The sequence below is a fragment of the Cavia porcellus genome, unplaced genomic scaffold, assembly GCF_034190915.1.
Source record: "Cavia porcellus strain 051 isolate PalLab524CR breed Dunkin Hartley unplaced genomic scaffold, mCavPor4.1 scaffold_8, whole genome shotgun sequence".
In the NCBI taxonomy this organism is placed as follows: domain Eukaryota; kingdom Metazoa; phylum Chordata; class Mammalia; order Rodentia; family Caviidae; genus Cavia; species Cavia porcellus.
The window spans coordinates 56941298-56967002 of NW_026947491.1; the positions used below are offsets into that span (position 1 = coordinate 56941298).

At 38.1% G+C, this 25705-nt stretch overlaps 1 protein-coding gene across 2 annotated transcripts in view; it reads left to right on the top strand.

Moving 5' to 3' along the window:
* Srgap1 (SLIT-ROBO Rho GTPase activating protein 1) overlaps positions 1–25705 on the top strand; it is a 288940-nt gene that overhangs the window by 256411 nt on the left and 6824 nt on the right. For both annotated transcript variants that reach the window (XM_003476114.5, XM_003476115.5), the window contains exons 19-21: positions 3412–3592; positions 4853–4987; positions 5125–5461. In XM_003476114.5, coding sequence (XP_003476162.1) covers positions 3412–3592; positions 4853–4987; positions 5125–5461 — 653 coding nt within the window. The remainder of the gene's footprint in view (positions 1–3411; positions 3593–4852; positions 4988–5124; positions 5462–25705) is intronic.

Sequence of the window (25705 nt, forward strand, 5' to 3'; positions counted from 1 at the left end):
ACCAAATACAGTGGTACCTCAGATCAGGAATTTGTTTTGTTCTATGAGTTTTAAAAACATGACTACGTTTGTATTAGTGCTAGAATAACAGCCACAGTCAGGTTTGTCACCCGATGTAGAATCTGCAAACAAAAACAAAATTTCACCAAATATTTTTGTTTACAAACCACATTGTTCACAAACAAACATGTTTGTGAACCCAGGTATCCTGTATGTGAATATCCAAGAATTTTGAAATTTTATTGTAAAGTTATTTTTAACAAGTTTTTCATTATTCCTTCTTCTGTCCTTTAGAAAGAACTGAAGCATAAATTTTGCTGTCATCTCAGATCAGTTAACGTTGCTTCTTTATCAGCAAATTTATCCCATCCTCTTTGAAGTGGACTTACAGAAGCAAACTGTCATTTGTATTCTTTTACTAAAACATGATAGTATCAGTGAAGAATACCAGAGTGTTATCATGTGGTCTAAAAGTTATACTCGTTGTTGAAAGACTTAAGCTGTATAATCCATGTATGCCAGATTGCAGTTTTTTTAATTCTTGTATGAAATTCATACGTTACCTAGAAAAAGTCAAGGAACAAGAATTTGAAGAGGAAAACAATGTGTTATGTCTATTGTTTTGGGTGTTCCAAAGGCAATGAGGGATTAAAAATTTATTCTTACATGTTTTACACTGCAGATTTTAATGTTTTGGTACTGCACTATGAAATACTACTTACCTCAAACATCATCCACTAGCAAAAAGATGGTGTATTTTTCTTTGCTTTTAAAATATTTTTGCTTAAATTTATCCAACCATTTTATATAAGGTAAAAACTAAGCCTTTCTATTTGTTAGTTTTATGTCTATAACCCAGAGAATCTTGAAGTTACCAAATAAGAAACAATACCTATCTACACAAGAATTCCTCATTCTGGTGTTATAATTTTAGATTGGCAGTGTCCCCCAAAACCTCATGCACTCATAGACAGGACTTTTGGAAGTTGATTGAATTATGAGGGCTATAGCTTATATCAATTTATATTCCCACCAACAGTGAAAAAGGATTCTTTTTGCCCCACAGCCCACCAGCACTATTGGTGGGAATATAAACTGATACAAGCAGTATGGAAATCAGTATAGAGATTCCTCAAAAATGTAGGACTAGTGGTCCCATTTGACCCAGCTATTACCTTTGTACATATCTTCCTAAAAGAGTTAAAAGCATCATACCACAGGGAATAATGCACACCCATGTTCACAGTGGCACAATTTGTAATAACTAAATTTTGGAATCAGTCCAAGTGACTATCAATGGATGAATGAATAAAGAAGATGTAGTGTTTTTATACAGTGGAGTACTACTCAGCTGAAAGAAGGATAAGCTTGAGATATTTCTAGCGAAGTGAGTGCACTTTGAGGTCATCCTCTTTAAGTGAAATAAATCAGACACACGTTTACATATCACATTGTTTCTCTGGGGTAAGAAACCGAAAATGTAAATAAGGATCCAAATGTATAATAGTTACAGGAAAATGGAAAGAAAATGTTCAAATGGGAAGGGGAACAAGGTCGGGGAGAAAGAAGAGAAAAAAGAGACTAGAAGGAATAAATGGAAACAAGGAGAAGAAGACAGGTTGAAGGGTAGAGAGGGGACTGGGAGGAAAAAAGAAGAATCGAGATACATTATGCAGCTGGAGGTGGTGGCACGAATTTGTAATCCTAGCACTCTGGAGGCCAGCCTGACCTGCATAGCAAAACTCTCTGTTAAAAAAAGAATGTACTCGTATAAATTTCTTGCGATGATTGTGATCATTGTATACAATGTACCAATAAAAAATTAAAATCAGTGTGAAAAACATATTGAAATATGAAGCACTAAGTGCAAAAAACAGGTATTGAAGATATTGCAGTAAACTTTGGGGAGAATAAAATTTTAAAATAGGAATATTTGTTACCAAAGGAAATAAAAAACAATTTTCTGAAAAACTTTTGATAGGTTTTAGTCTCTTATATTGTACATATTCAAGAGTATTTTGAAATTAGTATATGCCCAGATTTTAGCAAGTTTGAGCAGTTTACTCACGTATGTTGACAGCACAGATAAAGTTGTGTTGGTGGGTGAGGAAAGGAATCATTGCTTTTATTAAGGATTTTCTTATAGTAAGCTGAATCACAAAAAACATCTCTTATGATACTTCACTCTGTCCTCTTAGTTGCCTTCCATATTTGATCACAATTAAATCAGTGAATTTCCAGCTCCAGGCTTAGAGTTCAATGTATTATATTTTTTTAGCTTTTTATTAAGATCATTGTACATCTGCATGCACTTACAAAAAACAGTACAGAAAGATCCAAAACCCTTCTTGGTGATAATGTCTTACAGAAATGTAGTGCGATACCATGACTCGGAAACTGCTAATACAGTCCATCTATCGTAGACACATTTCATCAGCTTTACATGCACTCGTTATGTTTACTTTACAGTTTTATCGCATGTACAGATTTGTGTCACCACACTCATAGTTAAGATAAAGAACAGCTCCATTGCAAGGATTCCTTACAGTACCATTTACAGCCTGTCAATTCCTTTATCATCTTCCCAACCACAACCCCTGCCAACCACGTATCTGTCCTCCAATTCTATATTTATGTCATTAGAAAAATGCTACTTAAGGGAATTTATGCAGTATCTACACTTTTGAGATTTGACTCTTTCACTTGCTCTTTTTATCTTGAGTATCTTTTAATGAATACGAAACATCATTTTTAATCTGATCTTTTAATTTCAGTAGAGGACAGTCTAAGGTATTCTTGTTTCATAATTAAGATCAAAAATTTGTTATTGAGGCAAAAGAAAAGTTGTCATTACTTTTGCCAGTAGCTTGATGGTTCTATAGTGCAAAAAAATTAGGAAATTAGAGGTATTCAAATAGTATTATTTGGTAATTTTACTTGATTTTTTAAAAATAAGCTAATAAAGTATAAACATCCTAGTGTTTTCTGGGATGTTGCTTTTCATATGCTGTAAACCATAATAACATGTTACAAAGGAACTCTGTCAACGTCAAAAAATATTGGAGCAACTGTGGAGGATATTATAATCAAGGAGGGATTTTATGTATCATATTCCAGAGTTGACATATTTTTATTAGACTGTTGTCATATCTCTGGTGAGAAACTGGAAATGAAAATATAATGTTCAATTTTTCTTTGCCTGAAAATCTGGTGACAGAGAATGTTTTTCAGTATCTCTTTTAACTGCCGGTTTCCTCCTCTTTTATGATGTTTGTTTTGTTTTGTTTTTGTTGCTCTGGTCAGTCTGGTATCAATATGGCCTATTTGTTTCCAAAGCCTCATGTTTTCAGGGAGTGTGTCTTGCCTGTCTGACAACCTTTTCCCTTTCCCTGTTCTGGTCTGTTCTTGCAGAATGTGAGCCAATAGAAGCAATAGCCAAGTTTGACTACGTTGGGCGGTCTGCCCGAGAACTGTCCTTCAAGAAGGGCGCCTCCCTGCTGCTGTATCACCGTGCATCTGAGGACTGGTGGGAAGGCAGACACAATGGGATTGACGGGCTGGTGCCGCACCAGTACATCGTGGTGCAGGATATGTGAGTAGTCCCAGTAGTGGGTTGCCTGGGTGCTCTCAGTAGAGGATGCTACCTGTTCTTCAATGGACACTTTCCAGAAAAGAGCAAAAGAGGTTACAAAGAGAAAACTGAGCTGGACTCAGTTCTTCCCCTTCTCCTGGCTTTGTGTGAACAGTACTTCAGGACCAGCAGGGAGTCATTGCCCAAACTCTGCCAGGACAGTGGGAGACATGTTGTGGCACTTCCATAGGAGAAAGCTCATGTGCAGAGTGTGTGTCTGACAGCTGAAGTGACACTGGCAGTTGTGCAAACAGCAGCTCTCTCCTCTTGATGACTATTTTTTCATTCTCAGGTTCTCAAGAGAGAGGATGCTAACTTACAGTCTAAGGCAATCACCTCTAAGATTTTTGCTGTTGTCTTAAGTATGCTAAGAAAACTCTGATATCAGAAATACTTAAGGATATGGGAAAATGGCCATAATATATTAAGTGAAAGAAATAGGTTACAACATGATATATACTGTATAATCCTTATTTTCTGAGTTATTAGTGTGTTGCCAATCTAAGAATAACTTTTCAAGAGAAAAAAATATATAAAATGTATGAAAGTATTTAATGGTTTAGCATAATTTTAGAAATATTAAAATGAGTAGATCAGAGTCTAGGAAATGTTATGATATATGTGAACATGTAGTCATATATATCTAAACTACCTAAATTATAGATAACCAGAGTATAAATATTATATGCACACAATCATATATATGTATTCCAAGCATAGGAAAAAATTCCAACAACAGTTGTCTCTCACTATTATGGATGATTATTATTTTATTCTTTTTGCATATTTGAAATTTTCAATTTGCCTGCAACAAAATTGAGTAATTTTTAGATAAGTATATTAATTTAAAAAATAAAAACTGGACATAGTGTTGCACTTCTGTAATCCCAGCACTTGGAAGGCCAAGGAGGCAGAGCGTTGCAAGTTCGCGACCAGCCAGGGCTACAAAGTAAGCCCAAGGCCAGCCTGAACTGCACAGTGAGACCCTGTCTCAAAAAAATACATATATACATAAGTGCCAGGCCTTTTTTTTTTTTTTTTTTTTTTTTTTTGCTTTTATTCATCTAGCAAAAGAATTCACTTTTGTTTTTCAGGGTTGTTGTTTTGGGGGCTTTTAGTACCAGGAATTGAACTCAGGACCTCACGCTTACCAGATAGGCGCTGTGCACTGAGCTATATCCCCAGCCCCTAGACCCTCACTTTTGATTCTCACTGTTTCAGGGATGACACGTTTTCTGACACTCTGAGCCAAAAAGCTGACAGTGAGGCCAGCAGTGGCCCGGTCACTGAAGACAAGTCCTCATCCAAGGACATGAACTCGCCCACAGACCGCCATTCTGATGGCTATTTAGCCAGGTAAGTGAAGGCTGGTAACCATGCTCGCAGGCCTCTGCTTCTCCAAGGGCTCTGAGGAGCCCCATACCTCCGCCTTGCCATACTGCTCAGTGTGACAAGCTCTCCTATTTTCTCTCTTTATTTCTGTGGATGTCTAGACAAAGAAAAAGAGGAGAGCCACCCCCTCCACTAAGGCGTCCTGGCAGGACCAGTGATGGCCATTGTCCCCTCCATCCCCCACATGCTCTTTCGAACTCCTCAGTTGACCTGGGGTCCCCCAACCTGGCCAGTCAGCGTGGCCTGCTGCAGAACCGTGGCCTCAATAACGACAGTCCAGAGAGGAGGCGCCGGCCCGGCCATGGAAGCCTGACCAATATCAGCCGGCACGACTCCCTCAAGAAGATTGACAGTCCTCCTATCAGAAGGTCCACGTCATCAGGGCAGTACACAGGCTTCAATGACCACAAGCCACTGGACCCAGAGACAATTGCTCAGGTACAATGCTTTTAATGGAATATTGCATTTTAAATATCTCCACATGACAAAGGTGACATGAAAGATTTACAGTCTACAGCTATGTTTTTTGGGGGTTTTTTTGTACCGGGATCATACTCATGACTGCATACTTGCAAGGCGCTTATGCTGCTGAACTAAATCCCCAGCCCTACAGCTATGTTTTTGTAGAGAGCCAACTAAATAAAACACAAAGGAAATTAGCTCATTCTGTAATTTAAGACCCAGCTGTTAAGTCATATTTGAAGAACTATTTGTTATTTGAAGGACCCCAGCACATATGCTGGTTCATATCTGTTTTTATATTCATTTAAACAGAGACATGGGATGTAGGAATTGGGGGCATTTCAAACCCATCTCTGATGAATACCCAGGAAATTTTTGAAAAAAAAAAAAAAAAAAAAAACAAGAATGAAAAAAGACTAACGCTAGCAGATTCTAAATAAATTCCAAAGCTGGGACAGGGGATCAATACATGGAACACAGTAGAAAGTCCAGAAAGAGAATGATAAAGATGACACTGTGACTTAGGGAATGGAATGATGCGTTAGCCAGTAAATAATGTGATTAATAATAGTTACCATTTGAAGAGCAGCAGAACTGTATCCTGGATATCTTTTGAACACACACATCTTAACTTCGCAATACTGACCGTAGAAAAGGGCACTGTAATTTGTTTCTAATACTTAGACTTGTCAAAGTAAAACAGTAGTAATGTAAGTCCATTGTTCTATCATTTTGCCCTCTGGTTTTTTTTTATGTAGCATAAGCTATCAGAAAATATATTCATGGCTAATACCAGAGGAGGTAAGTTGATGCTGGGTTCAACATTTGAGCAGTCTGAAGCATCTCCCATTCACTCAAGCTTGAAAACTACCAAAATGGATTTTTTTATAGAGAGGATAAATGAGAACTGAATGAAACAAACCTGAGATGAATTACTCTTAATAAAAAGTACCCAAGGAAACCTGCCCTGACATGACATATCTCTAAGCTATTTTGAGTGTCCTAATGAAAAAGATTTCGGATAGCAAATTACAAGTAGATTGTGTGAGGAGTTTAATGTGTTTTTCAAAAATTAAATGAATTTTAAGTGTGCAGCAAGTTTCTCAGCAAGAAACAAAAAGGCTTTTGACCTTTTTGCTTTTTTCTATTAAAGTGCTATGTAAGCCCTTTGAGACAAATTTAGAACCAGTGATACAGCAGAGCTCAATGATTTGAGAATCCATAACCTCATGATGTAAAATAAGCAAGTGAAACATCACTTGCATTAGAGAGGTATTTAGGAACTTGGGTTTAGAAAGACATAAGTTCTATTTAGTGCTTTTGTTTCTAGAACCAAGAAATTCTTTTATTATAGATCATAAAAATTCAATAGCTAAAACAGGCTCTACACATACTCTCTGGGGAAGACACTTATAAAACTATCCATATGTTCAGCAGCAAATGGAAATCGCATATGAAAGTAATCATTTAAAAAGTGATGTCACCCTCACAAAATACCTCCCAACTTTGTCCTATGTTTATCTTTCCATCTCTAGTCTTCAGATTTTCCCATAAAGGCAAGAAAGTATGTCATCATGGTTTGCATTCAAAAATATGCAAATTCTTTTATCAAACAAATCAGTTGAATCCCTAGTGGAGATTTTTTTGAAGGACGCATTACCCATATGTGATCATCATGTTCTAATTTATTCATTGTCAGAGACTAACTTTATATCATATCTGCCTTATTCATTTAACAAACTTATCATTTAGTGTATACCAGGTCCTGTGACAGGTTTTTTAGCAAAAATAGTTAAAAAGTGACTGCATTCCAGCCTGCATAACCATCAGTAGACATTTGTATAAAGAAAATTTGCTATGTATATATAATGTAATACTATTCAGCTATAAAGAATGACAAGTTTGACACATAGGAAAATGGATGCACCTGGAAAATACAATGTCAAGTGAAATGAACCAGACAGATACACAAGCTTAGATACCATGTGGTATCTCTCATTTGAGGAAGACAAAGTACAAGCAAAGAAAATGATAAAGGAAAGTTAGAAAAAGTAAAAGGGATAGATCTCTTGCAACAGAGAAGCAGTCCAAGTGAACAAGAGTGAGGAGGAGGAGAAGGGGAAATGAGAGGAATAAAGCTGTGTGGTGTATGGAAATCTAATAACCCCAATTAATGTAAAACATCAGATGCCATAACATGAGCTAAGACACATAATATCAACAAGTACAGAAAAGGGGATAGGGGATGAGAGGAGGAGTGGGGAGAGGGAGAGAAAAAATGGGGGATTAAAAAAAGTAACAAGTACATGTAACCAGTCCCTGAGATGATTGTAAATTGTGTGAACTGCAACATGTACTCTTAAAAATGTTTTTAAAGTAGCTGCTTCCTCAAAGTGTTTGCAGTATAGTGGGGGAGAAGGATGTAGGAATCAATTACTGTTGTGCAGTGGTAGACCAATTATGCTCCAGGAAGTAGAAGAAATCCTAGGGACGTAGAGAAGAGACATTAAATCATCCAAGGGCAGGTTTTCTACCCCATCTCATGTAAAACTCTGCTTCTTTTATTGTGACTTATAAAAATCGTTTTAAAATTTGTCATCTTAATTATTTTGAAGTATATAGTTCAATAACAATATAGTTCAGCTGGGTATAGTGCCACCTTTCTGTAATCCCAGCACTTGGGAGGCTGAGACAAGAGGAAAGCTATGAGTTTAAGATCAGCCTGCATCACATAACCATATCCTGTCTCAAAAAAAAAAAAATACACATTCTTATGAAACATCTCTCCAGAACTTTTTCATCTTACAAATCTAAACTCTACTCATTAAACAGTTCCCCATTTTCCTCTGTCCAATCCCTAGCAATTACCGCCCTAGTCACCTTAGTGTCTGTTTCTTTCTTTCTTTTTTTTTTTTTTTTTTTTTTTTTTTTTTTACTGGTACTAGGGATGGAACTCACTGCCTGCTTGCAAGGCAGATGCTTATGCCGCTGAGCTAAATCCCCAGCCCCCCTAGTGTCTGTTTCTATGAATTTGACTTCAAATTTTGTGTATAAAAGGGATCATTTGTATGCAAGATTTGTATTATTTGTCACTGGCTTATTTAATTTAGCATAATGTCTTTAAGGCACACCCATGTTACATGACAAGATTTCCTTTTATAAGGCTAAGTGATATTCCATTGTATTTAGAGACCATATTTTACCCAGTTATTCACTGATGGTGCACACTTCACCCTTTTAGGACAGATATTTTGTAATTCCCCCTTTATGATCTGAAATAAATAATTGGTGGCATATCTAATTTGAAAGATAAAGTTCTAAATATAGCATAAAATAAAAGAAATTTAAATAATTCAGTATATTTCAGTTAATTGTTTAATTTTTTTCTTTTTCATGGGGTACAATGTAATAATTTGATACACATATATAATATGTACTAATCAAATAAGGGTAATTAGTATTTTCATCTTTTTATTTTAAAGAGGGTAAAATTAAACACAACAAAACAGAATATAAGAAAGCAATTGTAAGAGACATAAATTTCAAAGCAATACAACTAAAGATCTTCACTATCTATCATATTATCTCTTGTTTTCTTCCAAATAGTTGTCCATTTCTTCATATACAGAAAACTAACATGAACCAACGTAGTATACAACTGATCTGAACAAGATGAGGAAGGCATTTTAGGTCTTCAAAACAGATAAGAGGGAAGTCAACAATGATTGTCATAGTGTCTCTCATTCTCTTCAAAATAGTTGTCCACACTTCATGTACATTAAAATTAAACAAAACAAAACATACTAAAATCACTCTGAACAAAGAATAATAGTATTGTTGGATTTTACCTCATCATGCTACAAGATCAGCACTGGGTACTGTAGTGTCTCTTTTTCTTCAAAGTAATTGTTCATTTCATCGTGCATTATATAATCAGTTCTCATAAACTGTTTATATGTTCTACGCATGCATGAGTTTCTACATGTATGTCTATCCTTTCTGTATTGGAGGGGAAAACAAAACAAATTCCTGTAAAAATATGAAACAAAAAAGTCATATAAAACTGCAATACAAGGTGATCTACAATGGTTACTATGATGTCTCTTGTTATCTTTAATAGAATTGTCTATATCATCAGGCATATTATAATTGAATATAGCAGGACATAACAGTTTAATAACACAAAATGTTGGAGATATTATAAGACTTCAAAAGCAGGTAGTAATCAAACCAGAGCGGGTATCCTAGTGAATCTTGTCATCTTCCATGTAGTTAACTATACTCTGATTTGATACTATCAGTCATAACAGATTCAAATAAAATCAGTCAATACAAAGCAGCAGTCTAACAAACCAGATTCAAATAAGATCAGTCATAATAAGACAGTGTAAGTCATACAGGGCTTCAGTTTAAGTTAATAGGAAATTAAGGATGATTACCATACTATATCCTGCCACTTTCAGGATACTGTCTGTGGCCTCAAATCTAGTACAAGTAGACAAATTGGAACAGAATATAATCCATCTAAACAGAGCGGTGAGAGCACTGTGGATTTGAAATCCTGATACACTATTAACAATATTGTCTGCCTTCCTTTTTTAGACAGTTCTTCCCTCTCACTCCCATAGGATACATTGCACATTTTAGGTCCCACCAACTCCCTCAAATTTTAGATTGGGGAGGCAACCTGCTATTTATCTCAGTGGTTCTAAATCTTCTCACTCCTGGACTTGATCTCCAGTTGTATTCCTTTACCTAAAAAAGCCTCAAGGTTTTCCTTCATTATAGCTGAGTAGTTCTCTACTGCACATAAATTTCATGTCTTTCCAATCTATCTGCAGGTGCTGGACGAGTTGCCTCTATTTCTCTCCCGTTCCCTGTCACATATAGCATTTTTCTCATATTTGATTTTTGGTACATAAACCCTTTTTTCAGGTTAATTATATTTCTTATATAGAGCATCTTGATAGACCCTACTTTCTGATCTACACTGCCTGTGTTTCTTTTTATTAGTGTATCAAGGCCATCTATATTAGAGAGTATAGCCAACCTTCCCTGCCCCATTTCTGCTATGCTATTTTTCTGCCACTGGTTATCTACTTTTCTCCTTCATTCCACTGTCTGCCCATTCATTGAGTTCTCTCTGCCACTGTTCCTGAAATCCTGGTATTTTTTTTTTCCTCTAAAATCCTGGTATTTTTTTTTCCTCTCTCTCTCTAGAATGTCATTCAGTATTTTTTATAAGGTTGGATTGGTAGTCATGAATTCCCCCAATTCCACTTTGTCATGGAAGCATCTTTTTTCTCCATTAATTTTGAGAGACAGTTTTTCTGGGTACATCAATCTGGGTTGGAGGTTATTTTCTTTCATGGCTTAGAATACTTCACTCCAAGCTCTTCTTGATTGATGGTTTATGTCAAGAAATCTGCTGTGATTTTGATGGGTTTTCCTTTATAGGTGATCTGTTTCTTTTCTCTGATAGCTTTTAATATTCTGCTCTTGTGATGAATTTCTGGCATTTTGATTATATGTCTGGGTGTAGTTCTGTTTGGTTGTACATGGCTGGAGTTTTGTATGCCTCATACATCTGAATATCATTCCCTTTTCCTATGCTTGGGAAGTTTTTCCTAATTATTTCTGTGAATAGCTTTTGTATTTCTTTTGTGTTTACTCCTGCTTCTTCACTCACATTTTTTATTCTTAAGTTATAGATACTCTTGTCATCTTCTAGCCTTTGTATTGTCAAGAGATCTTTCCTTTTATGATCAGACACTGCACACTCATCTTCAAGTTTTGTTAGTCTATCTCTAGTTTCTGTCAGGGAATTTTTCCAGCTTTTGATGGAGTTTTTAATTTCCTGGTAATCTCTTTGAGTTCTTTTCATGTATTCTAGATTTTCTTTATATTCTTCATCGAACATTTCTCTCCTTTTTTTGTGTCCCTCCATTCTTCAGTCTGTGTCTTCTTGAGAGGTACTAGGATTTATTTTATTAATCTTCTTATATCTTGCTTTACTTGAATTAATATTTCACTTTTGAGCTCGTTTATGATGTAATGAAGATAGCTCTTTATGTCCACTGATGCCGTGTCTGATGTTGCATGTTTGCTGCCCTCAATTTCTTCTGTATTTACCTCTCATGGATCAATATCCACAAGTTTGTGGGCTAGGGACTCTTTCTTATTTCTCTAGTCATGATTCTGGTTTCTTCCATATAGGTGTATAGTGGAGGTCCCAGCCCCTTTCCTTGTTGGTTATGGTTCTTCTGAAGCATGCTGGCTAGGGATTTCTGCCCTCTCCAGATTGCTATTGGTCACCAAGGTGCAAGCAGGGGTGGCATATGCTGGCCCCTCCCCTCTGAGCCAGTCAAGCTGTGGGGGCTTTCACCACGTTAGTGTGTGCCATGCATATAGAATCGGTTCAGGACAACTCATTGGGTCCTAGTCAAGGGCATAACTGAGGCCAAGAAGATCCCACCAATCTACTCTGGGTAGGGAGCAACCAACTGAAGTCACTGCCATGCCTTGTTCATGCCCAGTCTGCCCGATTCCAACATGTCATCCAGTTGGTCACCCCTTTCCTGTGGGAGGGTCATATTCTGAGCACTCACCACGGATTAGTGTGGATCTCCACGCTGGCTCAATTCTCCACTTGGCTCACCAACCCTGGACTTTAGCGCGACCACAGCCATGACTGTGAGTTTGAGCAGCTCCAGCAAGAGCACCATGGCCTTGAATCTAAGCTGCTCCAATAGTAGCCCCACGTTTGACCAGTTCTTTTCCCTTTAGGTTCTTCCTGAGTCGAGAGGATCCATCTTTCTCTGTCTGGTTCTCGCCAGGATGTTTTATTCTGGCATCTGAGTTGTTTCTCTCAGGAAGGCTCTGTATTTTGCTGCTTACTGGTCCACCCTCTTTAGCTCCACCCAGCATTTCCATTTTCTTAAAATAACATCTTTTTGCATTTGGGTCCTTCGAACTCTTCTAGTTCTTTATAAATATAATAAACTTTTGTGTACTATAGTCACCATACTGTGCCATGGAATACTAGAATTTATTCCTATATATATATATGTTATTATACTAGAAGATAAGTGATACACTCCCTGCACCTATACATAGACTTTCTATAAATACAACCGTTAAAAATATACATTGAGCGGGGCATGGTGACACATCTATAACCCTGGGCTCAGAGAGGCTGATGTAGGAGGACCACAAATTAGTGACTTAGCAAGACCTTGTCTCTAAATAAATTAGAAATAGGCTGGCCATATATCAGTGCAATAACCCTGGATTCAGTACCATAAAAAAATAAATAAATAAAAAGTACATTGATTTGAGAGTGTTAATTCAATAAATTTATATTCCATAAAAGGTGTTCCCATTAATGATGTGATTTTTTCCAACAGGATAGACAATGCTTGGCCATACAGTTCAAATAAAAAAATAATGTATATGACAACTATACCCCTAGAAATTTTTTTTTATTTTATTTAAGGAGAAAAAGGAAAAAAAAACAGAAAAAGGGTACAAGTTATACAGAATTTCAAAAAAAAGTAGGAAATCCCTAGTTAATAGATTTCATATTGTAATCTTAGAAATAGTTGTTCAAGTCACAAAATTAAAGCATATAAAGTGGACATTCAAACAGTGAGACTGCAAACAGTTCTGTTCAGTGATCCAACAAAACTCAGTAATATGATTATCCATCTTATACACTTAAATATACATGCAGTTATATCCTTTAGAGCACTTTCTTTTCCTTTTTTACAATGACAGTTATACATTTTGAGTTTTATTACTCCCACAGTTCTTATTACTTTTTTTTTGAAGAGAATAAAACCAAATGTGACATAACAAAACAGAGTCAGTCAAATCAAAAGGATGGACATAGTACATAATGTAAAAGCAGAATACAAGGTGATCAACAATGGTTACCATACTGCCTCTTGCTACCTTAAAAAGAATTGCCTATATTATCAGTTATAATAAAATTGAACAAATAGTAAAGAACAAAACCAAAACATTGGAGACATTACAGGACTTTAAAGAAGATAATAGTCAACCAGAATGGGCGTCATAATGAATCTTATTGTCTTCACAGTTGTTGTCTATACATTCGAACTTGGTACTATCAAGCAAAGCAGAATAGAGCAAAATCAGTCAAAACAAGACAGTGAGAGCAATACAGGGTTTCAAATCAAGTTAATAGGCAATCAAAGTGGGTTACTATTATATATTCTGTGATTTTTTATTTATTTTTTCCCTTAATTAAAAAGATAAAAATAATAAAAAAGGAAATTGAGATAAAAAAGGATGTAACAACAAAACATCACAGGTCAGAACATAACTGTTTCAGCAAAATAGTGTTTCACCACAAGATATCCCAACATAAAAGTAGTTACCATAGTGTTTCTTTCCTTGAAATCTTTGAGTATAACTTCATATACTGTAGTATCAAACATATCAAGACAGTGTAAAACCATTCAAGAGAATGACAGTATTACAGGGTATTTAGAACCAACTAACAGAAAATGAACAATGGTTTCTGTATTATCTCCTTGTCTATAAAAGTTTTTGTTTATATCACATATAATAAAATCTAATAAGATACAACATGTTAAGACTGATGGACACCGAAGAACAAAAGCTTGATGGGACTTCAAAACAAGATGATATTAAATCAGCACTAGCTATTATGATGTCTTGTTTTCTCCAAAATAGCTGTTCCTACCATCCAGCCTTCTCTGCCTCATTTCTGTTGAGCTCTTTTTCAGTAATTAATTGTCAGTTTGTCTTCTTCATTTTACTTTCTGCTCCATTCATTGTGGCCTCTCTGCCAGTTTCTGGAATCTTGATATTTTTCTCTTTTAGAATGTCCTACAGTATTCTCTGTAGAGTTGAATTGGTGGTTGCAAATTCCCCTAGTTCCTCTTTATCCTGAAAGCACCTTGTGTCTCCATTAATTTCTAGGGACAGTTGTGCAGGATATATCAATCTTGGCTGGAGGTTATTGTCTTTCAAAGCTTGAATTATTTCGCCCCCACGCTCTTCGTGATTTGATGGCTTGTGCCAAGAAGTCTGCTGTAATTCTGATGGGTGTTCCCTTGTAAGTGATATGTTTCTTGACTCTGACAGCTTTTAATATTCTGTTCTTATATTGGATTTCTGGAATTTTGATTATTATATGCCTAGGTGTAGTTCTGTTTGGGTTGTAGGTTACAGGCTGGGGTCCTGTACGTCTCATGCATCTGAGTATCTTTACCTTTTCCCATATTAGAGAAGTTCTTCTTGATTGTTTCTGTGAATAGCCTTTGCAATTCATTTGTTTTGTATCCCTGCTTTACATTCTTAATTTACATTCTTAATTCTTAAGTTATAGATCCTCTTAGCCTTTGTATTGTTACTTCTTGTTTCCTTGTTTTTAAGAAGTTTTTCCTTTCATGCTCCCACGTTACAAATCTGTCCTCCAGTTCAGATAATCTATCCTTAGTTTTGTTCAAGCTGTTATGCCAGCTTTCAATAGAGTTCTTAGTTTCCTGGGAATCTCTTTGAACCTGCTTCATGTATTCTATGTTTTCTCTATTTTCTCCATCAAACAATTCTCCTCTTTTTTTCTGTTCTTCCATCCCACCATCTGTTTTTTCTTGGGAGCTGCTTAGCATTTCTTTAACTATTCTACTTATATCTTGCTTTACTTGGTCAAATACTTCACTTTTGAACTTGTCTGTGAGGTCCCAGAGATATCGCTTTATGTCTATTGGTGCTGTGCCTGATATTGCATGTTTTCTGTCCTCAGTCTCCTTTGCATTTACCTTTCCTGGATCAGTGTTGTCAGGATTGGGGACTGAGGATCCTTTCTTGTTGCTCCCTCTTCCCATACTTTTTGTTCCTTCCATACAAGCATGTATAGGAGGCCCAGTTTCTTTCTTTGTCAGTTACACTTTGTTTGAATCGCGCCAGCTAGGTATTCCTGCCCACTGCAGTGTACTAGGGAGACACAGACCTGGGCAGCCTCTGCTGGGCCCGCCCCTCCAGGTCAGTCAACCTGCTGAAGGCTTCACTGCAATAGGGTGCACTGCCAGGCGCAGGAACCTGGTTTGGGCTAGCCTCCTGGGTCTTAGTCCACGGTGTCACCCAGGTCAAGCGCTCCCCACCAATCCCGCTTGAGATAGGAATATGTGACTGAATGACCCAGCCCGCAGGTCAATCCGGATCCATGGGGCAGTTTCCTGGAGAAGGAATGGGGATTAACAGAGACAGGGCAGGAGACAGAGAGAAGAGGACAAGTTGAGGAAGTCCGATCAAGTCTCATTTATTGAGGAAGTGGTTGTAGCTTTTATAGGGCAAGGGTGGGCCGGTGGGACAGGAAGAGGCTCCGGGGTGATCTCTGATGGGTCATCGTCACATCCGTGTACATGACGTGAGTAGGAGAGGATTATGGTTAATGTAGGTGCATTATGTGCCCATGTGAGGGAGAGGCGGGGAGACAGCAGCGGGGCAGTTGCGCTGCTCCCTACAACTGAAGTCACTGCCAGCGTCCTGTTCTGGCTAGTCTGCCCAGTCCCAGTCCTCTGTTGGAGCCTCCTATTCTATGAAAGAGTCCCCGTTTCTCTTACTCATCGCAGGTCGATGCAGGGCTCCCCACCAGCTCTGCTCTCAATTTGGTTCGCCAATTCCCGCTCTCAGAGCTTTCACATCTCTATCCCTGTTGTGCTGATTCAGATGCAGCAGTGATGGCAGGAAATTCAAGCTGCGGTTTCCAGAGGCGCGGGTTCCAGCTTCGGCCCTGAGACTTTAGCTCTTCCAGTCTTAGCACCGGGATTGCATTTCCAGTTGGTTTCTCTCAGCTTGGTTCATTCCTGGGTTGGCAGGGTGTATCTCCCCCTGCTTAGGACTCCCCACACCATACCATTCCTGGAATCTAAGTTGGCTATCTCAGATGGCCTCCGTAGCTGCTGTTGTCTATCTGCTATGTTCTCCTGGAAGTCTCCCTAGAAAATTTAATACTATGAAAGATATTTTGTGTTTTATATTACAAATAAATAATCAGAGAGACATTTTCCAAAGAATAGTATTTATTTGAGAATAGCAGAACATGGTGATGGCAATGTGTGTGCTGTGATAAATTATGGGCACATTCAAAGAGATTGAGCCAAGGGGACATTTTTAAAGGTGACATGAACTAGATTATATTATTTTGATACAGTTATCCTTGGCTACAAGGGCTAACAACAGGGGTGGGACCAGTCCAAGGTTGAATTGACAGCTGCTGGACAGATGTCCTTGCAAAAGTATTTTTTGTTTTGTGTGAGATCACAGTGGCCTTTGTGCAAGGTTGTGGTTCTGGCAGAGTCTTTCATGAACAATTCTTGTTATCAGACATACATGAACAAGAACCCTTCCTTTAGATCATCTTAGCTTCAATTATTGTTTTGGTTAAAGCTGAACAAAAGTGATTCCATTTGGATTCTGACAGTCTTCACAGACAATCTGAAAAAGAATTACAAATTGTATGAGCATGTTGGTCCTGCCTTTAAAAGGTACCACAATAAAGAGGAATGAAACAACTGAAATCCAATTGGCATTCACTAAAGAATAGGAGAGAAGTGATGTGATCCCTGTAGAACATGAAAAGTCAAGACAGCACCAGAGAGAGGAGAGGAAGACATCCACCTCTCCCATACTGTCCCCCTGCCCAGGTCAATTCAGAGACTAGAACATCTTCTCTTTATACAGAGGAAAGTAAGTTGAGGATTCCAACTGTCCTCAGCTCCTCACAGCTTGAAAAGTTCCCCTAGAGTTCATGTTCAGAATATTGTGGGATGTAATAGACAAGAGGAAACCAAATAGGAAACAGGAGGACTTAATTTTCAGATGTACATTGGCTCAGCTGATAAATCCAGAATGGCTGAGCAAAGTTCAAAGGACAAGTTCCAACTCTTGTACATTTGGAAAAGGGGATTGGTCTTTGACATGGAACTTGTGGGTGGACAGAATGAGAACAAAGGCCATCTGTCAGAGTGTAATAGTTTTGTATCTTGATGGTCATCTGCAAATATAACAGGATGTTAGGGGAACAGAAGATTATAAAATTTCACTTACTGGGATAAAAGTTACTGCTTCATTACCCTCTTTGATGCTTTCTATAGGTGAGTTTTAATAGAGAGCATCATTTATCTCAGAGGAAGAACTATAACAAAAAGGAAAAGAGATTTATATATTGTCCATCTGTCTCAATGTGGGTACTTAAGCTATGGCCATACATTAACTGGTCAGCTTTGAAAGTGACTAGAGGAAGGCTGTTGTTTCTGGTGGTGGTCCAGTCTCATCACAGGATCAGCTGGTTCCAGGGTGGTCTGGATTCCGCTAGCTGATCCACCTGTCCTGGGACATTGGCTTTTGCCTATTGTAGTGAACCTAAGGCACAGTTTTTGTAACTTTAACAGTAGTAGGCGTAACAGAATTACAGTATGAGTTCCATTCTGTATGGACCTCTGAGTAGTTGGAGTTTATTTTTTGATCCAAACAAGTCTCCATGTTTGAATGGGTGTACTGGGTCTGTCAGGCTAATGGGCATTTTTTATACCTAGCCACAGACATCTTGGCATGGCTGTTTCCAAAACCTGTATTTGTCTCATTAGGGTCAATATTTTTTTTGTTTTACTTTACTGCAATCATCCTTAATTTTACCTATGATTGATGGTGGCCAGCCAAACAGGGTGTTGCAAGGCGACTACAGTTTTTCTGGTGGGAGTACCCCAGGCACAAAGGAGGACCGTGAGAAGGACTTCATCCCATCTCAAGTGTATTTCTTGACAATACTTTTTCAGCACTTGTTTGAATATCCACTTCATGTGTTCTACCTTTCCAGAGCCTTGAGACCAGCAGGCCTCATGTAAATTTTATTTTATTTTTTACATCTGTGTGAGCTGAATTACATCAGCCACAAATGCTGACCCTGTGACAGCAAGTGCCTTGAAACATGGAGGCCTCCTAGGCTACAAAGTCTAACTCCTTTGACAGAAGTGTCACTAATGACCTGAGTTAAGACTCCTGTGCTTGTTTTTTTGTTTGTTTGTTATGGATGCATAGGAAGGAAGGCTTGGTTATGTGTAACAGTTCTAAGGCTGGAGCCTAAATCAAGGGCCTTTTTGATTTGTCTAAATGGTTTTTTTCTGATCAGATTTCCAGAAGAAGAGCTATCCGCGCCCCACTGCACCCCCACTCCTGCTCCCCTTTGGTGGCTTATCAGAATTACAGTCTCTCATTGTTGTTTTGTTGTTGTGTTGTTGTTGTTGTTTTGGGCTTTGGCCTGTGCCTAGCTCTTTTGTTGTGTTACCTCTGTAGTTGCTTCTGGGCAGCCTTTGGGTCAGCTGTGGCTGTTGAGCTGCCTGTTGTTTTGTTTACTCCCGCAGGTATTGGGCTTCTTTCACCTTGGTCACCGTTAACCTTGAGTCACTTGACTTTCCCTGGCTGCTCAGCCTTGCACTGCTTTACGGCTTCCTCCTCAGTTGTCAGGCTCTTTTGTATATATTCTTTGGCCTCATAGTGCCACTGTTTTTTTCTCCACTGCCAACCATTGCTTGCGAGCAGCCTTGAATTACACCAATTTCTTGCTGTATGGTGTTTTCTTGGCATTGTTATCGATGTGTCCCAACTCTGGTTCTAGGTCTGCCTTGCTGGCAGTAGCTTTTTCAAAGCTCACATTCAGTGAAGATCTTTTTTATTCATCACCGTAGTCTCAGTCTGTTCTCTGTCAGCCCTTTTGTCACTTAAGCTCATTTTTTGATGTCAACCACAGCTGGGTGAGGTGCTCCTCAGTGTCAGCCTTGTGCTGTGTTGTCTTTGCATTATCCCTGTGGCCCAAAGGTACCTTGGGCCTGTAGTTTTACAGTAGATCCCTTTTCAGTAGAGGAACCAGACATTTTGGAAAATACAGGAACTTATGTTGGACCTCTTTTTTTTTTTTTTTATGATACACCTTTCAGACCAGAAAAATGATCTCTTTGGAGACCCCAGGAGCCCTAACAAGTTACATAACTTTTGGATAACAGCCCAGTGAACAGTGTCATTACCGAGTGTTCAGTCAATGGGCTCTCTACTCTCAGTGATCCTGGGCTTCTGGAGGTCTAAGGAGATGGAGCCTGACCTGGCGTAGTCCTGGTAACCTTCAGTTCCTGTCAGTCCAATGGAGCCAGCATCTGGGGATTTTTCCTGGGGCAATAGCCTTTTTTACAGGCAGCCTCCTAGTTTTACAATTTTTATCATCTCTGTTATCATTTTTGGACATTTATTTTCCCAGTGTCCCTTTTTTTACATCATGCACATTAGTCCCTTTTGTTGACCAGCAGATCTTGGCTCAGGCTTGCTTTTGTCTTGTCAGTGTCCCCCTCTTTGCCCCTTAGTGATTCTTGTCTTTTGTCTTGTTTTGTTTTGTTTTCTGTGAGCACTGTGGTCAACAGATCTGTTTTGACCTCCTATCAGCTTTTTGTTTGGCCTCCTGGTCACGAGTTTATGTCATCCCTCCTGGCCAGGCAGTTACCACCAAAGGAGGGCCAGTGTGTTTTATAAAGAGTTCTGATCCTTGAGCAAGAAGGGTCACACGTCAGCTTTACTTCATAGTTTTACTTTTTTAAAGTTAGCCAACATACATTTTGATGGAGTGGCTGTTGGCCTTTTTTTCTCCCATATCCACTCTGTTGCCACTCAGATCACCTTTTTATTGTATTTTTGTTTTAGGTCATTGTAGGAGTTTTTAGAAGGAACAACCCATGCTTTACCAAACTATAAGTAACCATACATATTTCCCTTGATAAACTACTTCCATAAGCTTGTTTTTTATGTACTAAGCCCTCCAACTTTGTCATACAAAATTCTTTCGTATCAAAAGTATATCTCTTATAGCCTTCTTGATATTTTTTTTTCATTTACTATAAACCCTCTAAAACAAACTTGGCTGCAGCTGCTTGGATTTTGAAGTGTCCTTCTTTCTCTCAGATTGTTAGTTCATAATTTTGGCTGAGTGCCCACAGACCTCTGTGTAACCTTGAGTCAGTGTTGTTATCTTAAATCAGCAGAGAGCAAAGAAAAGAGCAAGTTAACCCTGTAATTGCAATTCAAGAATTGGCAACGTATAAGAAATGTTTTACATTTTAAGTAAAGCAAAAACATCAACTCAAATTAGAACCAGAAGTACGTTTACAATTAGCTAAAATTTGTAATTTGATTCCTCCTTTAAAAACTCCCTTTAGCTCAACAGGACTTTGGCCATTCAGTCCCAGGCCGGAGCTGCTCCAGCTTTCAGAGGCCTGCAGGCAGTGGTAGGCTGGTGACACCAAGCAAGAGCTAGCCTTGGTGTCCCCAAAATCAGGAGGAGACTCCAGGCACTGTCTGTCTGCATATTCCCTTTGAAATGAATCGACCTCTACTTCTCCCCTCCAGTCTCTTCAGACACAGCTAGGCCTAAGTCTGTTGGCCTTGTATCTCCATGAAAGCCCAGCCACCAGACCAGCTGATGGCCCAGGCACTTTTTTAAAATCTTGGTTCCTGTCTGGGCTGGTCCCTGTCATTACCTCATTTCACTGGGTGCTCTTTTTTTCATCCTCTATCAGCCTACCTGCAGCACCCCACCTGTGTATCCCAGCACACTAAAGCTAAGCATCTTTTTTCATGTCTTTGCCCATTGCAGCACAAATTCTTTTTCAGTTACTTTTGTTTTCAAACTGATCAAATCACCTCCCTTCCCCAGTCCCCTACTGAGACCAAGCAACCTTGAACTTACATACTTTACTTTGCTCACTCACAATTATATACTTTCCCCACATCTTTCAGACTTACACACTTCATTCTGTTCACTCACATACTCAGATACCTTTTTCAAGTTATTTTCATCCCCGTGCCAGATTCTCTAGCCCCTCCCAGTGCAGGCCACACCCACAATTCCAGCACTCTGCCAGCTTTCCTTACTGCAGGCCACACCTATATTTCCTGCTTGGGATGTGGGTTGCATCTGACTTAGTCTAGATTGGATCAACCATAAGTTTCTCGTGCAGGCCATTCCCACATCCCTACCACCCCTCTGAGCCAGTTCTTTTTGCAGGCCACTCCTGCTTGGGGAGTCAGTGCCAATTTTGGTCCTGGTCAGATTACACAGTACTCCCATCCCATGGGCCATTCTTACATTTCCTAGTTGGGGTATAGGTTTCATCTGACTCAGTTCACATCAGACTACTAGGTACACTCCAGGAGGTGATCCATCTCCTCTTTCATCCTTAAGGGACAGGTTTTCTCTGTTGGACTCTCAGAACCTTACCACAGCCTTGTAGTGTGCTGTTGTTTCAGAATGTTCCTGAATCCCCTCCAGTGTCATTTGCACTGACAGGAAAGAGGTCTCCAGGCTATGAGGGGGCCAGTTTCCTCTCTGAGCTAGTTTCACCCTTGGCACAGAGGTCTCAAGACTCCTACAACTCAGCCCCTCCATGGCCTGCAGGCAAAGGAGGCAAATCTAAGCAAATCTGTCATCTCCCCTCCCTTATGGTTTCTCAAAGTGTTCAGGACTAAGAGACAAGAGAGACCAAATGGGAAACAGGAGGACCTTATTTTCATATATACATTGGCTCAGCTGATAAATCCAAAGGACGGGTTCCAGCTTTTATACATTTGGTCAAATGAGTTGGTCTTTTACATAGATTTTATGGACAGGCAGAATGAGAACAAAGACAGTTTGTCAAGCTATGATAGTTTTTGTATCTTGGTGGCCATGTGCAAATATAACAGGGTGTTATGGGAACAGGAGGTTATAAAATTTTACAGGGACAGAAACTTCAAGAGTAGAAACTCTCATTATTCACCTGTCAACTTCATGTCCTAAGTTGCTATGGCTCAGATCCTTTTGAAAATAAAACCATCTCTAGAATATATGCTGCTATCAGTGTATTTTTGAGTCTCTGCTGTCATTCCATTATGTTCATGAGTTGCTGTAGCACTTCAGCCTTGGTTTCTCTGAGCTTAAGCCCTGCAGAAAGACCAAGATGCCAGCTTCTAAACCAAAAGTGTGATTTAACCTCTAACAACAAGGGAATCTGTAAAGAGGAGAAGCTAACACACAGTTAGTGGACACTTTCATCTACACTTGGACTAATAGCCACTCAGACAACAGCCCTGCTTTCCTCCTCATAATAAGCTTACTGTACAACCAGCTAGCCTACAACACCCACACATACCCTGCCATGGCCCAACAGACATTGACACACAGACCTTGCCCCTTAGTGAGTTCACTGCACAGTTGCCTGGCCTACAGTGCCTGAACAGCTGCCAACCAGATGGCAGCTTGCCCACTAAAAAAAATCTGCCATGCAGCTATCAGTTCATAGTGCCTGCTTGTACCCACTGTGTGCAAACAATGAGCCAGGTGATGGTCCTACCACCAGAAAAACTGCAGTGTTACCACAGTCACAGATACCTGCAGTCTAGGCCAATGATGTAACCACAGACATTGCTGACAAGGATTATAACTGAAGAAGCTGCATAGGAGTCACTCTACTGTTTCTATCCAGAATCAAAGCTAGTATACAGTATCCAGCCCAAACACTAGCACCATCCATAAGAAAAAGTGTATCTGAAAAGAGTATATAAAATTAGAAAAGGTGACTGTTGTACAAGATGTACCGATATCAACATAGGGATAAAAAAGGAAGAAACACAAAAGTTCAGATAAAACAAATTCCTGAGAAAGAATAGGAACATAGTAATTCTCCAGTAGCAGACTTTAATAAAGAGAATTTACAAAATACCTTTTAAAAAAGTCAAAATAATAATAAAGAAGCAGAGTGAGATTATAGAAAATACAAACTATTCTGTGAAAGCAGAGAAACAATTCAGGGTCTAAATGAGAAATTCAACAGAGACTTTAAAAAAGAACCAAACAAAAATTTTATAGCTAAAGAATTCAATGAGTAGAAAAAAATACCATTGAAAGCTACAAGAGATTAAATGAAGCAGAGGAAGGAATTTATTAAACTGGAATGCAGGTTCTTTGAATTGACCCTGTCAGAGTACAATGAGAAAATTATAAAAAGAGTGAAAAAGCTAATGGGACATCAGATGAACTAATATTCACATTGTGGGACTTCCAGAGGGAAAAGACATGGAGGAAGGTATGCAAAGCATATTTAAAGAAATAATACCTGAAAAGTTTTCAAGTCTTCAGAGAACTATAGTCGTTTAGATCCATGAAATTTAGAGAACCCCAATTAGACTCGATCCAAAGAGGTCCTCTCCAAGGCACATTATAATCACATGGTCAGAAGTCAAAGAGAATTCCAAAACAGCAAGAGGATATCATTAAGTCACATATAAAGGGTCTTTAGTAGATTACCAGCAGATTTCTCAGCAAAAACCTTGCAAGATAGGAAACAATGTTTAAAATGCTGAAAGAAAAAATTTGTTGACAAATTTCAAAAATAAAGCAAAAATAAAATTCATTCTCAAACAAGAAAAACAGAAGAATTGATCATTATGAGACCAGCCTTACAGGAAACATTTAAGGGAGTCCTACATCCAGACATGAAATAAAGATGCCTACCTTTTTAAAATCATGTGAAAATATAAAATTCATTGGTAGTATGTTTACACAAATCAGAAAAAGAGCAATCATACTTTCTTAATATATAATACCACTAAAGCACAAAGATTAACAATAAGAGAGGAAAAAAGAACAAAAAATTATATAAATCAATGAGAACATAAAATGACAGGAGTAAGTACTTTCCTGTTAATAATAACCTTGAATGTAAATAGATTTAATTCCCCAATCAGAAGATATGAACTTACATAGTGATTTTTTAAATGATGACCTAAATATATACTGCCTACAAGAAACCAACCTCACCTGTAAAGCAATACAGAATGAAAGTGTAAGGATAGAAAAGATATTCTATGCAAACATAGTATTATTAAGTAGAAATAGCTATACTTATGTAAAAACAGACTTTATGTCAAAAGCTAGAAAAAGAGACACAGAGGTCATCTTATGACAAAAGGATTAATTAAGAAGATATAATAATCATAAATATATATCCAGTGTGCAGGCAGACAAGAAGAGCCAGCTTTCCTCCTCCTCCCAGCTCCATAAGCAACTGGCTGATTCTGAGAAACACAGGCTGTGATCATAACTAATGAGTTAAAATACAACTTAATGCTTATAGTGTTTAGTGTTTCTCTGTCTTTGCAGGCCTAAAAGCCTGTAGGCTGATCATCTGTTCAAAGGATAACAATAAGCAATGTAGCATCTATGGGAGATCTCCTTCTGAAAATGACAGCCATTGTTAATTCCCTATTATCATGTTTTGAAGTCCTATATCATTTTCATTGCTTTGTTTGGTTGGATTTTATTCTGTTTTGTCTTGTTTGATTTTATTATATCTGATGGCATGGACATCTGGGGCTGGTTGATTTACCTCAGTGGCATAAGCGCCTGCCTTGCAAGCAGGTAGTTGTGAGTTCGATCCCCGGTACCGATAAAAAGGAAAAAGACAAAAAAAAAAAAAAAAAAAAAGATCAAAGATAATGAGATATATTATAGTAGCCATTTTGATTTACTATTATCTTGTTTTGAAGTCCTTTTTTGCATTCACTGTTTTGTTTTTATTGGTTCTATTCTGTTTCTGTTTTGTTTGATTTTACTATGTCTGAATGTATGGGCGACTATTTTGATGACAACAAGAAGCGTTATGGATATATATATATATCCACCTAATACTAGACCCAAATATATAAAGTAAAATATTATAAGACCTAAAGGAAGATATAGTCTTCAATACAGTAATATTTTAGGGCTTCAAACTCCCACTTCTATTAATGGGAAGATTATTCGAACATAAAATCCAACAAAAAAGTCAGATTAAACTGATACCAGTAGACCTAACTTGTTAGCAAAACATTTCATCCAACATCTACAGAAATACATGTTTTTCTTATCAGCACATGGAAATTCTCTAGGACAGATCACGTGTTAGACCACAAAGCCTCAGTAATTTTTTTAAAGAATAAACCATATTTTATTTCTTCTCTGGGCTCATGGAATAAAGTTAAAAATCAACAAGATGAAGAAAGGTGGAAATTATACCCATACAGAATTTGAAACTAAACAACATTCTCCAGGATGACAAATGGATCAATGAAGAAATTATTAGGGAAATTTAAAAATGTCTTGAAAAAAAT